Below are 13,585 nucleotides of genomic sequence, written 5' to 3'. Positions count from 1 at the left end.
CCTGAAGGTAATTCTCTTTGCACACAACAGCAGCATCCAGGCTGAGTATGGACGGGAGCCGCAGCTGTTGACTGAGGTAAACAATGCAATTGTATATAAAATTATTGCATATACTGCAGTCTTTCAAAATTGGGATTGACTTAGTGTTGGTCTATTGCTATGTTTGCATAACGTACTTTCAGATCACTGAAACCCCACCTGATGTGGTGGAAGTTGTCGAACAAGATCAGAACGCCTTTGAGTACTACCTTCAGGCACAGACTGAGAAGGACGTGGAGGTTTTTGACCAGGTAAAAATGATTGTCCTCTGTTAATGTATTTTCTGTCCCTCCAAGAGATATGTAAGAAATGTATTTGTAATATGAAATATAATTGCATGTATTCCTGTCATCAATCAAGGTGAGACTGAACATGGACAATATGGACAGTAATATGGACAGAACATGGACAGTATGGACAGTAATATGGACAGAACATGGACAGTATGAACAGTAATATGAACTGAACATGGACAGTAATAAGGACAGCATGGACAGTAATATGGACAGCAATATAATTATTTTTTTATTAATTTTTTAAAGAATGGTGCATGTCTCAAAATATAACAATGAGACCAATGTGTATTTTGCTAAATATAGTTCCTGTTTCCGAAATTAAGTTTCTCTGTGTGTTGGAGGAGTAAGCAAAACTAAAAATCTCTGCGTTTGTGTGTGTGTGTGTGTGTTGTAGTAGTTGGCCATTAATTCTTCGAACATCTCAGTTTGGGCAGCAGCCACTGGAGAAACCTGTCAATCAAACACAACAGGAGAATAAATAGTAGTTTGCCATTAAACATCAGATAGCTGCTCTTTCTCTGCTACCTCATTCAATTTCTATATTTCTCGACCTCATTCTATTTCTATAAATCTCTAAAATGCCCTTGTTATGTTCCCCTCTTCTATTTCCTCACCTCTTCCTCAGACTCTTCTTTTCATCTTTCTTGTCCTCCTTAGTTTCTCCAACATTTTCCACCTGCTGCATCTTACTGGCCTTCTCTTTCTTCACTTGCTTTTTTCCCTTGGTCTTTTTCCTTTTGACCTTCCTTTCCTGAATATTTTGGACAAGGAGATAAAGTAATATAAGCTTATGGCTATTTTCTACTCTTGAGCTATGGTATCTAGAGGTATGATATACTGTAGAAGGAAATATGGCTAATATTCCCTTCCTGTTTCCTCTCACCTGTGGCGTCACTCCTGACATTTTCTGGAGCAGCTTCCTGCCGTTCTCACTCAGGTTGGTGATTGGGGCCAGGCGAGGGCTGCGGTGGTATGGTAAGTACTCCACAGCAGGCGAAGCAACAATGACAGAGACAGGGCTTGGAGGTGTCGGAGGCTTTGGGACATCCTTTTGGGAGGGACGGGCCACAGCAGAGGGCAGGGCTTGTAGGGCTTCAGCCAGGGTCCGGGGTGCTGAGGTCACAAGAGGAGAGAGGCCAGACACAGGACCAGAGACTTTCCCTGGGCTCTGTAAGACCAGAAACAACAAACAAACTGTTAGGACAGTGCTATGTTATACAAAATCTGTAGATATACTGTATGACTAATCTATAAATACATTAGATACATGACTACACTCAATAAGTAAGATTCATTTACAAAGCTCTGGACATAGTTATTTTTTCTGCATTTCTGCCATGCTCTCTACCATTTCGGCCATCTCTCCAGTGCATTTCTTGAAGGCCACTTTCAACCTTTCCAAGTCATTCAGCCAACTGTCCAGGTTTACTGCCTCAAGATCACTTTCACTGCAGTTTCTCTTCATCACTTGGATCAGTGCCCTCACTTCCTCGCCCATCCTCCCTTTATCTTCGCTATTCACATCTTCATCCCTCAGTCTTTCCTCCTTCCTCTTCCCCATCCACTTCTCAATCCAGGCTCTGAAGCATCCCTCCTTCTTCTGCCTCTCTTGGTTGATGTCCTGACCGTCGTTGACCTTGTTCAGGCCTTCCTCCAGGTCGAGCTCTATGGAGGCCAGTTTTTTTTTTATCCTCCTCAGGCTCTCCTCGTTGGTGTTGGTCCACTGTGTCTTCTTGTCCAGCTGCTCCCTGCAGGGCCGGACAGTAGGGACCAACTCCATCAGGCGTGATGCCTTCTTCAGGGCACTCACAGAGGCAGGGAGAAGGATGTTGGGCTTGGCCACAATAATCTGTACAGACATAAGGTCAAATCATTGAGATGTAACACACACTAGTGATGCATTGACTAATAAGCAGCAGTCCCGCGGTTATATCCACAGGGCGGCGGGTTTAGGGTCATGAAATATTATGTGGGAGGCGGTCGGGTTGAATAAAGAGAAAACAATACATGAAAAAATTCCATACATGTATCATTCTTGTGTCATTTATATCTATAGGCTATTTAGCATTTGTACGTAAACCTAAGCTTTAGGGCCTAATTTGGCACGTGCCAAATAGACTAGACACCAATCACCAAACACTTTTGGGAAAGGGCAGAAAAAGTTACTGTTGATCCACTGACGCAAAAAGGACAATGTCAGAGTTTAATTCAATAAGAGGAAATCTACGAAATGGAGAGTTGAAAATAAAGAAGGGATGGCCAGAAAAGGAATGTTTGGAAAAGATTTGATGAAGTATTCAAAGAGGATGATGGCAGTGTCTCTATTATGTGTGAAGATTGTGAGGCACTATACAAACTCGACAGTCACAAGAGGGGGATTCAAATAGGCCTATGGCACATCAAGGGAACAAACTGTTCAGATGAGTTAAATGGAAACTGAAATCTGGACACTGACTGTAGATCTTTAATTAACCTCTCACAGTCTTAATATTAACTCCTGCAGAATTAAGCCTTTATTGCAGTAAAATGATAGGCGACAACAAATGTAGACTATATTTTGACTCGGGAACAGGAGTGGAGAAATATGATTTCTTTCAGCATCTTGAGAGAATGCGATTGTGCAGTTAGGGACTGCTTTATCAGCCTCCTAAAAGCTGATAGTAGTTTCCCTTTTTTTATCTTGAGTTTTTGCATTTTCTTCTTGCTCCGCGAAAGAATCAAAGATGACGGAGAACTTTACCGATGTCAACTAGATTGAAGCATTCATTCTACCATTTATAACATTATTCCGATGAGCAAGGGTTTATTTAGTCTTCTGTCAATTTATAGACAAGTTGACTAACAAATAGCCTGCCAAAATGTCGGAAATGATAAGCAGAAACATATCCATATTAGCCACAACAAAATCCTGCACCCCCTGACAAAAAAATTGTTCCGTCTTCTCTGATGGTGTTCTATATTTGTGGACTAGGGTCAGGTTTTCACTTTTTCACATATAGTCGGGCGGTTGCGGATGGCTTATTAGCAATTGCGGGTGGGCTTGGTTGAACAAACAGCTGACCTGCGCACCACTAACACACAAATGTAAGAGAATACCAGTCGAGGGTCCTTCAGTGAAGCCCCTTTTCTCTGTGGTTCCTTTGAAGACCCTGGACTGTCCTCAGCAGAGGCATCATTGCCATTATCACACTGTGTCAGAGAGCTAGTTGGTCATAGTCCATTTTCCACATTCAGTCAAAGAGTTACTCAAATACATGGTGCAGAACATACCAGAAAGTCTGAATCATCCAAGGAGTGGAGAGACAGATTGTCGTCCTCTACCATTTCCCTCACTTCAAACTTTGTCACCTTTCCATCCTCCTTATCCTTCACTATCAGCGGTGGTGTCCTCCTTTCATGATCCTCATCAGACTGTGTATCAGAGTCAATTAGTCTGAGACTATTCTCTTCACAGTCATATCACTCAACACATCTATGGTGTACAACTCTCTTACCTCAGATTCACAGTCAGTGAAGGAGTAGATAGAGATGTCATCAGAGTTGGAGGATGAGATCACCCCATCATAATTTCTCTCCATCAGCCGAGTCACCCTTCCAGACTGAGGAGACAGACAAAGGCATGTACTTAGGGCAGCCATGGAATTCACTGGCATTGACTGCCAAGAAAATGTTGAATATTTAGGCAATCCAACATACTTGTACAAGTAGTGAGTAATTCATGGGTAATTGAAAATGCAAGTGGATTGAAATGCAATAAATGCAACTCCCATAACATTAGGGATGGGACTAAAGACCTTCCATACTGTAGGATTCTTTAGCATTTCCAATGAAGTATTGTCAATTCAACCAAGCCAACCAAAATTGCCATTTGAATCAACAGATTGATCTCTATGGGAACAGCAGAGATGTCTGACCTGGCTGAGACGCTCTGGATTCATGTCCCGTCCATCCCCAGATGTCTGTTCCTGCCCACAGTTCTCAATGATTGGCTGTGAACAGTAAAAAATATTTTGCTCATTTTGGCCTTGGAAATAAATGATGTAGCTATCAATAAATCATTTAAGTAGCTACTGTTATGTGGTTGATTTGAATGTGACTTACAGGCCTTTTGTGGATCTGAGGGGTCTGCGCTGAAGTAGACTGTCAAGAGAGCATTCAATTTCAAATGAGTTTAGATGGGGAGGGATATCTGCAGTTGCTTTTATTGTGATAACTGCAGTTTGTACATGGAGCATAAGTAATGTTTATGTGTAATTGTTTTCAGGTCGGATTTGACTTACAGGCCTTGGTCTTCTGTGCACCTTACCGGTTGGCCACATCACAGAATCAGGGGAGTTCACCCTCACTGGATTCAACTGTCAACACAACACTCAATTTAAAATGTGATAACAAAGACAGAACACAAAATAAATAAATAGGTATTTACCACATAAGGGCGGCGCCTTAAAGCTCTTCTGATTCTCTCATCACTACGATCCATCTTGTTTTCTGAGGGATACATTTTCATCAATTGATTGGCACAAAACATATCCTAACACACACACACACACAGACCATTCCCTATATAGCGCACTTACTTTGACTTGTGCACATATTTTGATCTGAGCCCACTGGGCACAGGTCAAAAGTACTACACTACAGGGTGCCATTTGGGACCTCCCCAAAGAATGTAAGAGCCTACCAGACATTCTAAACTCCAAATCACCTTGTGCAGTGCGAACGGGTCTAACCAACCGTTTCCAATCGTAGTATTCTCTGCACAGCGTCAGCTAGGGCAGACTATGCGGCAAAAGATTAGCTGAAACAAGCTGATTGAAGAAAGAGATTGTACTGTTGATATCAAAGATGAACACAGTTCATGTAGCGAATTGATGCTTGGTTACGTCACAATAGGTCACCGTTTTATGGCCGCGCATAATACGTCACAAGAAAGGCGTGTAAGGGACCGGACTGGTGGTATCTTCCCCCTGGGTGTAATTTATAACTGTCAAATCAAATCTATGTAGCTATCTAACTCAAATGGCTGTTGAGGACTCTTTGATAATCACATTTGAGGCACATGTCAGCAGGTGGCAGTGTCTTCAAATGCAGTAGTTGATCCCCTGTGCAACAGTTGAGCAACTTTGAAGTTGTACACATTTTGGGGCTAGCAAGCTTGCCCGCATATTTCTACAATTCATCTTCTTATAAACGGATTTTAAACCTAACCACACTGCTGATGTAATGGCCCAACCTTAAATTAAGACCAAAACGCGTATTTTGGTTTTCATACATTTTTACGATATAGCCAATTACTACTTTGTGGCTGTGTTATCTAGTGGGAATCTCTTGCTAGCTAGTTATCTACCCTCTGGCGTTCCGTAATATTGGAGAAAAAATTGATTGATAATCCAAGTACTAGTTTGAAAAATATGTACTGGGCATCAAAATGATCTCCCGAATAGTTTTAAAAGATATGGTTCAGAGGTTCAAGAGTTTTACTCCTGAGTTCAGGCTGGGATTGTTTCTGTCATTATAGTATAATTTGTTTACTGTCACTAACGTTACATATTTCGGTTTATTAGAGGATGTCTTCAGTCTTGGAACGACTGAAGTACAAAAACACTTGACCGTCTCTCTTGATCCTAGGTCCTGGCAGAGTTGTGCAGACTCAGGACAACAGAGCTTTGGAGGAATTTAAAGAGGAGTCCGTAATTGGCTTTCTAATGATCATGATCTTTTCCTCAAAGAAGTTCATGAATTTATTACTGCTGAAGTGAAAGCCATCCTCACTTGAGGAATGCTGCTTTTTAGTTAGCTTTGCGACACTATAAAAAATAAATTTCTGATTGTTCTTATTTTCCTCAATTAAGTTGGAAAAATAGGATGATCGAGCAGGAAGGAGGGCTGGGTCACTGTCTTCCACCACAAGACAGTGACCCAGCTACTCCTCAGTATTGGGGTTCTGGGGCCTCTCTGGTGGCATTGAGAAGAGTGTGAGCACTGTTTGGTTTCTGCTGCTCTCTATCAGCACATGGGTGTTGTACAGCATACTGGGTCTGCTACTGTTTGGTGGAGGGGTTCATGCCAGTATCCTTCTCCTGTATGTGTATGGCCACAGTGCACTCATCGCAGGGGAGATCTGTATCCTTATTCCAACCTCATTGCGGTTCAAAATAAATGTGATACGCTCCTCTGCAGTATGTCACAGCTTTAGAAGTGTGCTTAGTAGTGTAGTTAAGTGTTATTAGGTTATAGGTCTTGTGTATGAGTCCTGCTGCTAAACATTATGGCATGTTTGTTTAGAAAAATCTTGCATCACTGCTTCACACATTCTCCTTAACTTGCACCGGTGAAACAGACGGAAAAGGCTTGCTCTCACTTCTGAACATGTCCGATGCCAGGGCATCAGTGCTGGATAAGAAGATGCCTTTCAGGCTGCTGAGGAACATTGGTGTACTGTATGTCCCTGCATCAATAGAGGCGAGAAGGAAGACGGTCCACCCACCGTGAGTACTGAGAAAGCACCAGAACCATCATTTATCAGACAAGACATTAAATAACATTTGCTGTGTGCAAGCCAGAGCACATGATGTACTTGTATAACAGTATAACTTCGCCCTCGCCCATACCCGGGCGCGAACCAGGGACCCTCTGCACACATCAACAACAGTCACCCACGAAGCATCGTTACACATAGCTCCACAAAAGACGCGACTCTTGCAGAGCAAGGGGAACTACTACTTCAAGGTCTCAGAGCAAGTGACGTCACCGATTGAAACGCTATTTAGCGCGCACCGCTAACTAAGCTAGCCGTTTCACATCCGTTACACACTACAGTATAATGAGGTGCAGTTATAATAGATGATCCTCAGCTGTAATTGAATACTTTACAATAGGCACCTAGTGGTCCCCCATGATTAGATAGAGAATCACTGGTATAGAGAAGCTCTCTGAAATCTGTCTACGTTCTCATTGATTGCAGAATCATTCCAACACCAGGCTCCTGCCCAGATCAAGCCTACGCTCCAGTGTCCTCTACCTCCAACCTACAGGCTACCGAGACCCCACCAAAGAAATTTGAAGGCTGGGCCCACTCCTACTATACACAGGGGAGCCCTGTTCAGCTCATAGGTTTTTACGGACACAACCATGGGGGGCTTGAGGCCAAGTCACGGACATGGTCACAAGCATGGACACAGCTGCAGCCATGGACATAGTCACAAACACAGCTTTGGCCATGGACTCAGTCATGGGCATGCATCTGCCTCTCAAACCAGCAGTCACTGGGCTCCAGTGGCTCAACATCCACATTTTCAACATTCCCACCTCAGCCCACTGTCTGTCTGTCAGTGTCCCCCAGAGTTTCACAGCAAACATGCCGGAGTCACTATAACAGAATCTGTGACGGTTCATCCAGGAGCACCTGTGTCTTCACTGACAGATTGATGACTTCAATCAGTAACACCAAAACTCACTATAGCTCGATTGAAATTCAAAGGCAATGTTCTCAAAGATTGGAAATGACCTTTACATTTCAAGTGCGCTATTTTCAGCAATCACAATCCTTGTAAAAACGTCAACTTATGGTGTAACTAATAACGTTTTTAAAAAATGATGTCAGTGTGGTTATAAGCCGCTATAGCTCTGAACTTCAGCGATACAGATTTAATCGAGCCCATAGTTTTCATTCAATGTGTTTTCTGTCTCATGTTATACATTGAGATGTAATATGCTTGGACAAGTGGTTTGAGGCAGTACTTGAAGGTCCACTTTTTCTTCACGGATGTTTTTGGTTTGAATACACAAGCAGGCTCTGAATGTTCAAGGTCAAATCAATGCAAGAAAACTTTGATTGTCAGTTGATTGTAAAGACCTCCTTTTGGCTTGTGTGTTTTGTACTTTGTGTTTTTTTACCCATACAGTCGACAAATCTCTTGGTACTCTTGATTTATACAACCTAGATTAAAACAACGTTTTTCAAAACCCTTAGTAAATGGACCAACCAGACCCTCAAGACAGCCATGGGCAAGTCCCTTGATTGGTATCAGGAAGGGTGGGAGAACAACCTGAAGGTAATTCTCTTTGCACACAACAGCAGCATCCAGGCTGAGTATGGACGGGAGCCGCAGCTGTTGACTGAGGTAAACAATGCAATTGTATATACAATTATTGCATATACTGTAGTCTTTCAAAATTGGGATTGACTTAGTGTTTGTCTATTGCTATTTTTGCATAACGTGCTTTCAGATCACTGAAACCCCACCTGATGTGGTGGAAGTTGTCGAACCAGATCAGAACGCCTTTGAGTACTATCTTCAAGCACAGACTGAGAAGGACGTGGAGGTTTTTGACCAGGTAAAAATGATTGTCCTCTGTTAATGTATTTTCTGTCCCTCCAAGAGATATGTAAGAAATATATTTGTAATATGAAATATAATTGCATGTATTCCTGTCATCAATCAAGGTGAGACAGAACATGGACAAGGCGCAGGAGAAACAGAAGGAGAGCTACCGGAGTGTTTACGTCTCTGTCGCCTACCCTGTTCCCTTTAACTCTACTCCTGTTCTCCAGGAGCTAAGGGTCCTGCCCAACACCCAGACGTGGATCCACCCGATGTTCTCCATTACCAACCACCCTCCAACTTTTCATTACATCATCTACAGCTACTGTTGTCATGTTATCATTATCTGCTAAGAAAGTTTGTGCTCTCTCATACTGGCCCTCTTCACTTCCCTTTGGCCAAAGAAGACCTAAGACCCCAATGCCAGACACTGCCCTGCGGCCGGTGCTGTCCTTCGGATGAGACTGTGCACACAGAGGTCCTATCTCTCTGTGGTCACTAAACATCTCATGGCACTTATGACATGAGTAGGGGTGTTGACCCTGCATCTCCTGGCTATATTTTCAAGCCTGATTACTACACGCTATGTAAATCCAACCCATTATCATACGCTACCCTAGTAGGCTGTATGGGAACCAATATAATTATTGGGTCTTTTTTATTTTTTTAAGAATGGTGCATATCTCAAAATATAACAATGAAACCAATATCAATAGTATGTGTGTGTGTGTGTGTGTGTGTGTGTGTGTGTGTTGTAGTAGTAGTTGGCCATTATTTCTTCGAACATCTCAGTTTGGGCAGCAGCCACTGGAGAAACCTGTCAATCAAACACAACAGGAGAATAAATAGTAGTTTGCCATTAAACATCAGATAGCTGCTCTTTCTCTGCTACCTCATTCAATTTCTATATTTCTCTACCTCATTCTATTTCTATAAATCTCTAAAACGCCCTTGTTATGTTCCCCTCTTCTATTTCCTCACCTCTTCCTCAGACTCTTCTTTTCATCTTTCTTGTCCTCCTTAGTTTCTCCAACATTTTCCACCTGCTGCATCTTACTGGCCTTCTCTTTCTTCACTTGCTTTTTTCCCTTGGTCTTTTTCCTTTTGACCTTCCTTTCCTGAATATTTTGGACAAGGAGATAAAGTAATATAAGCTTATGGCTATTTTCTACTCTTGAGCTATGGTATCTAGAGGTATGATATACTGTAGAAGGAAATATGGCTAATATTCCCTTCCTGTTTCCTCTCACCTGTGGCGTCACTCCTGACATTTTCTGGAGCAGCTTCCTGCCGTTCTCACTCAGGTTGGTGATTGGGGCCAGGCGAGGGCTGCGGTGGTATGGTAAGTACTCCACAGCAGGCGAAGCAACAATGACAGAGACAGGGCTTGGAGGTGTCGGAGGCTTTGGGACATCCTTTTGGGAGGGACGGGCCACAGCAGAGGGCAGGGCTTGTAGGGCTTCAGCCAGGGTCCGGGGTGCTGAGGTCACAAGAGGAGAGAGGCCAGACACAGGACCAGAGACTTTCCCTGGGCTCTGTAAGACCAGAAACAACAAACAAACTGTTAGGACAGTGCTATGTTATACAAAATCTGTAGATATACTGTATGACTAATCTATAAATACATTAGATACATGACTACACTCAATAAGTAAGATTCATTTACAAAGCTCTGGACATAGTTATTTTTTCTGCATTTCTGCCATGCTCTCTACCATTTCGGCCATCTCTCCAGTGCATTTCTTGAAGGCCACTTTCAACCTTTCCAAGTCATTCAGCCAACTGTCCAGGTTTACTGCCTCAAGATCACTTTCACTGCAGTTTCTCTTCATCACTTGGATCAGTGCCCTCACTTCCTCGCCCATCCTCCCTTTATCTTCGCTATTCACATCTTCATCCCTCAGTCTTTCCTCCTTCCTCTTCCCCATCCACTTCTCAATCCAGGCTCTGAAGCATCCCTCCTTCTTCTGCCTCTCTTGGTTGATGTCCTGACCGTCGTTGACCTTGTTCAGGCCTTCCTCCAGGTCGAGCTCTATGGAGGCCAGTTTTTTTTTTATCCTCCTCAGGCTCTCCTCGTTGGTGTTGGTCCACTGTGTCTTCTTGTCCAGCTGCTCCCTGCAGGGCCGGACAGTAGGGACCAACTCCATCAGGCGTGATGCCTTCTTCAGGGCACTCACAGAGGCAGGGAGAAGGATGTTGGGCTTGGCCACAATAATCTGTACAGACATAAGGTCAAATCATTGAGATGTAACACACACTAGTGATGCATTGACTAATAAGCAGCAGTCCCGCGGTTATATCCACAGGGCAGCGGGTTTAGGGTCATGAAATATTATGTGGGAGGCGGTCGGGTTGAATAAAGAGAAAACAATACATGAAAAAATTCCATACATGTATCATTCTTGTGTCATTTATATCTATAGGCTATTTAGCATTTGTACGTAAACCTAAGCTTTAGGGCCTAATTTGGCACGTGCCAAATAGACTAGACACCAATCACCAAACACTTTTGGGAAAGGGCAGAAAAAGTTACTGTTGATCCACTGACGCAAAAAGGACAATGTCAGAGTTTAATTCAATAAGAGGAAATCTACGAAATGGAGAGTTGAAAATAAAGAAGGGATGGCCAGAAAAGGAATGTTTGGAAAAGATTTGATGAAGTATTCAAAGAGGATGATGGCAGTGTCTCTATTATGTGTGAAGATTGTGAGGCACTATACAAACTCGACAGTCACAAGAGGGGGATTCAAATAGGCCTATGGCACATCAAGGGAACAAACTGTTCAGATGAGTTAAATGGAAACTGAAATCTGGACACTGACTGTAGATCTTTAATTAACCTCTCACAGTCTTAATATTAACTCCTGCAGAATTAAGCCTTTATTGCAGTAAAATGATAGGCGACAACAAATGTAGACTATATTTTGACTCGGGAACAGGAGTGGAGAAATATGATTTCTTTCAGCATCTTGAGAGAATGCGATTGTGCAGTTAGGGACTGCTTTATCAGCCTCCTAAAAGCTGATAGTAGTTTCCCTTTTTTTATCTTGAGTTTTTGCATTTTCTTCTTGCTCCGCGAAAGAATCAAAGATGACGGAGATCTTTACCGATGTCAACTAGATTGAAGCATTCATTCTACCATTTATAACATTATTCCGATGAGCAAGGGTTTATTTAGTCTTCTGTCAATTTATAGACAAGTTGACTAACAAATAGCCTGCCAAAATGTCGGAAATGATAAGCAGAAACATATCCATATTAGCCACAACAAAATCCTGCACCCCCTGACAAAAAAATTGTTCCGTCTTCTCTGATGGTGTTCTATATTTGTGGACTAGGGTCAGGTTTTCACTTTTTCACATATAGTCGGGCGGTTGCGGATGGCTTATTAGCAATTGCGGGTGGGCTTGGTTGAACAAACAGCTGACCTGCGCACCACTAACACACAAATGTAAGAGAATACCAGTCGAGGGTCCTTCAGTGAAGCCCCTTTTCTCTGTGGTTCCTTTGAAGACCCTGGACTGTCCTCAGCAGAGGCATCATTGCCATTATCACACTGTGTCAGAGAGCTAGTTGGTCATAGTCCATTTTCCACATTCAGTCAAAGAGTTACTCAAATACATGGTGCAGAACATACCAGAAAGTCTGAATCATCCAAGGAGTGGAGAGACAGATTGTCGTCCTCTACCATTTCCCTCACTTCAAACTTTGTCACCTTTCCATCCTCCTTATCCTTCACTATCAGCGGTGGTGTCCTCCTTTCATGATCCTCATCAGACTGTGTATCAGAGTCAATTAGTCTGAGACTATTCTCTTCACAGTCATATCACTCAACACATCTATGGTGTACAACTCTCTTACCTCAGATTCACAGTCAGTGAAGGAGTAGATAGAGATGTCATCAGAGTTGGAGGATGAGATCACCCCATCATAATTTCTCTCCATCAGCCGAGTCACCCTTCCAGACTGAGGAGACAGACAAAGGCATGTACTTAGGGCAGCCATGGAATTCACTGGCATTGACTGCCAAGAAAATGTTGAATATTTAGGCAATCCAACATACTTGTACAAGTAGTGAGTAATTCATGGGTAATTGAAAATGCAAGTGGATTGAAATGCAATAAATGCAACTCCCATAACATTAGGGATGGGACTAAAGACCTTCCATACTGTAGGATTCTTTAGCATTTCCAATGAAGTATTGTCAATTCAACCAAGCCAACCAAAATTGCCATTTGAATCAACAGATTGATCTCTATGGGAACAGCAGAGATGTCTGACCTGGCTGAGACGCTCTGGATTCATGTCCCGTCCATCCCCAGATGTCTGTTCCTGCCCACAGTTCTCAATGATTGGCTGTGAACAGTAAAATATTTTGCTCATTTTGGCCTTGGAAATAAATGATGTAGCTATCAATAAATCATTTAAGTAGCTACTGTTATGTGGTTGATTGAATGTGACTTACAGGCCTTTTGTGGATCTGAGGGTCTGCGCTGAAGTAGACTGTCAAGAGAGCATTCAATTTCAAATGAGTTTAGATGGGGAGGGATATCTGCAGTTGCTTTTATTGTGATAACTGCAGTTTGTACATGGAGCATAAGTAATGTTTATGTGTAATTGTTTTCAGGTCGGATTTGACTTACAGGCCTTGGTCTTCGTGCACCTTACCGGTTGGCCACATCACAGAATCAGGGGAGTTCACCCTCACTGGATTCAACTGTCAACACAACACTCAATTTAAAATGTGATAACAAAGACAGAACACAAAATAAATAAATAGGTATTTACCACATAAGGGCGGCGCCTTAAAGCTCTTCTGATTCTCTCATCACTACGATCCATCTTGTTTTCTGAGGATACATTTTCATCAATTGATTGGCACAAAACATATCCTAACACACACACACACACAGACCATTCCCTATA

At 42.6% G+C, this 13,585-nt stretch overlaps 2 protein-coding genes across 4 annotated transcripts; both read right to left on the bottom strand.

Moving 5' to 3' along the window:
• Window positions 1-696: 696 nt before the first annotated feature.
• On the bottom strand, window positions 697-5,990 carry LOC116358087 (uncharacterized). Of its 2 annotated transcripts, XM_031807489.1 has the most exons (6): window positions 4,762-5,990; window positions 4,616-4,690; window positions 3,830-3,934; window positions 1,219-1,503; window positions 950-1,086; window positions 697-785 (listed from the first exon to the last, which is right to left on the bottom strand). In XM_031807489.1, exons 1-6 carry the CDS (start codon window positions 4,861-4,863, stop codon window positions 740-742), a joined length of 750 nt encoding a protein of 249 aa, XP_031663349.1. In that variant the 5' UTR covers window positions 4,864-5,990; the 3' UTR covers window positions 697-739. The 2 variants fall into 2 exon arrangements, with proteins under 2 accessions (XP_031663349.1, XP_031663350.1); XM_031807490.1 differs by lacking the exons at window positions 3,830-3,934; window positions 4,616-4,690; window positions 4,762-5,990 and adding an exon at window positions 1,684-1,841.
• Window positions 5,991-9,370: 3,380 nt separating this feature from the next.
• LOC116358135 (uncharacterized) lies at window positions 9,371-12,647 on the bottom strand. 2 transcript variants are annotated; one of them, XM_031808282.1, is made up of 4 exons: window positions 12,521-12,647; window positions 9,910-10,194; window positions 9,641-9,777; window positions 9,371-9,476 (listed from the first exon to the last, which is right to left on the bottom strand). In XM_031808282.1, the coding sequence occupies exons 1-4, from the start codon at window positions 12,602-12,604 to the stop codon at window positions 9,431-9,433; spliced, it is 552 nt and encodes a 183-aa protein (XP_031664142.1). In that variant the 5' UTR covers window positions 12,605-12,647; the 3' UTR covers window positions 9,371-9,430. The 2 variants fall into 2 exon arrangements, with proteins under 2 accessions (XP_031664142.1, XP_031664143.1); XM_031808283.1 differs by lacking the exon at window positions 12,521-12,647 and adding an exon at window positions 10,375-10,532.
• Between the last annotated feature and the right edge of the window lie 938 nt (window positions 12,648-13,585).

Source organism: Oncorhynchus kisutch, linkage group LG28 (assembly GCF_002021735.2).
Source record: "Oncorhynchus kisutch isolate 150728-3 linkage group LG28, Okis_V2, whole genome shotgun sequence".
In the NCBI taxonomy this organism is placed as follows: Eukaryota; Metazoa; Chordata; class Actinopteri; order Salmoniformes; family Salmonidae; genus Oncorhynchus; species Oncorhynchus kisutch.
This window is presented reverse-complemented; position numbering and strand designations above follow the sequence as displayed.

Excerpts from the sequence above, each read along its gene's own strand:
- LOC116358087 (XM_031807489.1), bottom strand. The coding sequence starts at position 4,863 with ATGTTTTGTGCCAATCAATTGATGAAAATGTATCCCTCAGAAAACAAG. Across the intron at positions 3,935-4,615 it reads TGCACAGAAGACCAAGGCCT|TCTGGAAGGGTGACTCGGCT; the intron begins GTAAGTCAAATC and ends CTGTCTCCTCAG. Across the intron at positions 1,087-1,218 it reads TGTCAGGAGTGACGCCACAG|GAAAGGAAGGTCAAAAGGAA; the intron begins GTGAGAGGAAAC and ends CAAAATATTCAG.
- LOC116358135 (XM_031808283.1), bottom strand. The coding sequence starts at position 10,524 with ATGGGCGAGGAAGTGAGGGCACTGATCCAAGTGATGAAGAGAAACTGC. Across the intron at positions 10,195-10,374 it reads CTGGAGAGATGGCCGAAATG|AGCCCAGGGAAAGTCTCTGG; the intron begins GTAGAGAGCATG and ends CTGGTCTTACAG. Across the intron at positions 9,477-9,640 it reads AAGAAGAGTCTGAGGAAGAG|GTTTCTCCAGTGGCTGCTGC; the intron begins GTGAGGAAATAG and ends TTTGATTGACAG.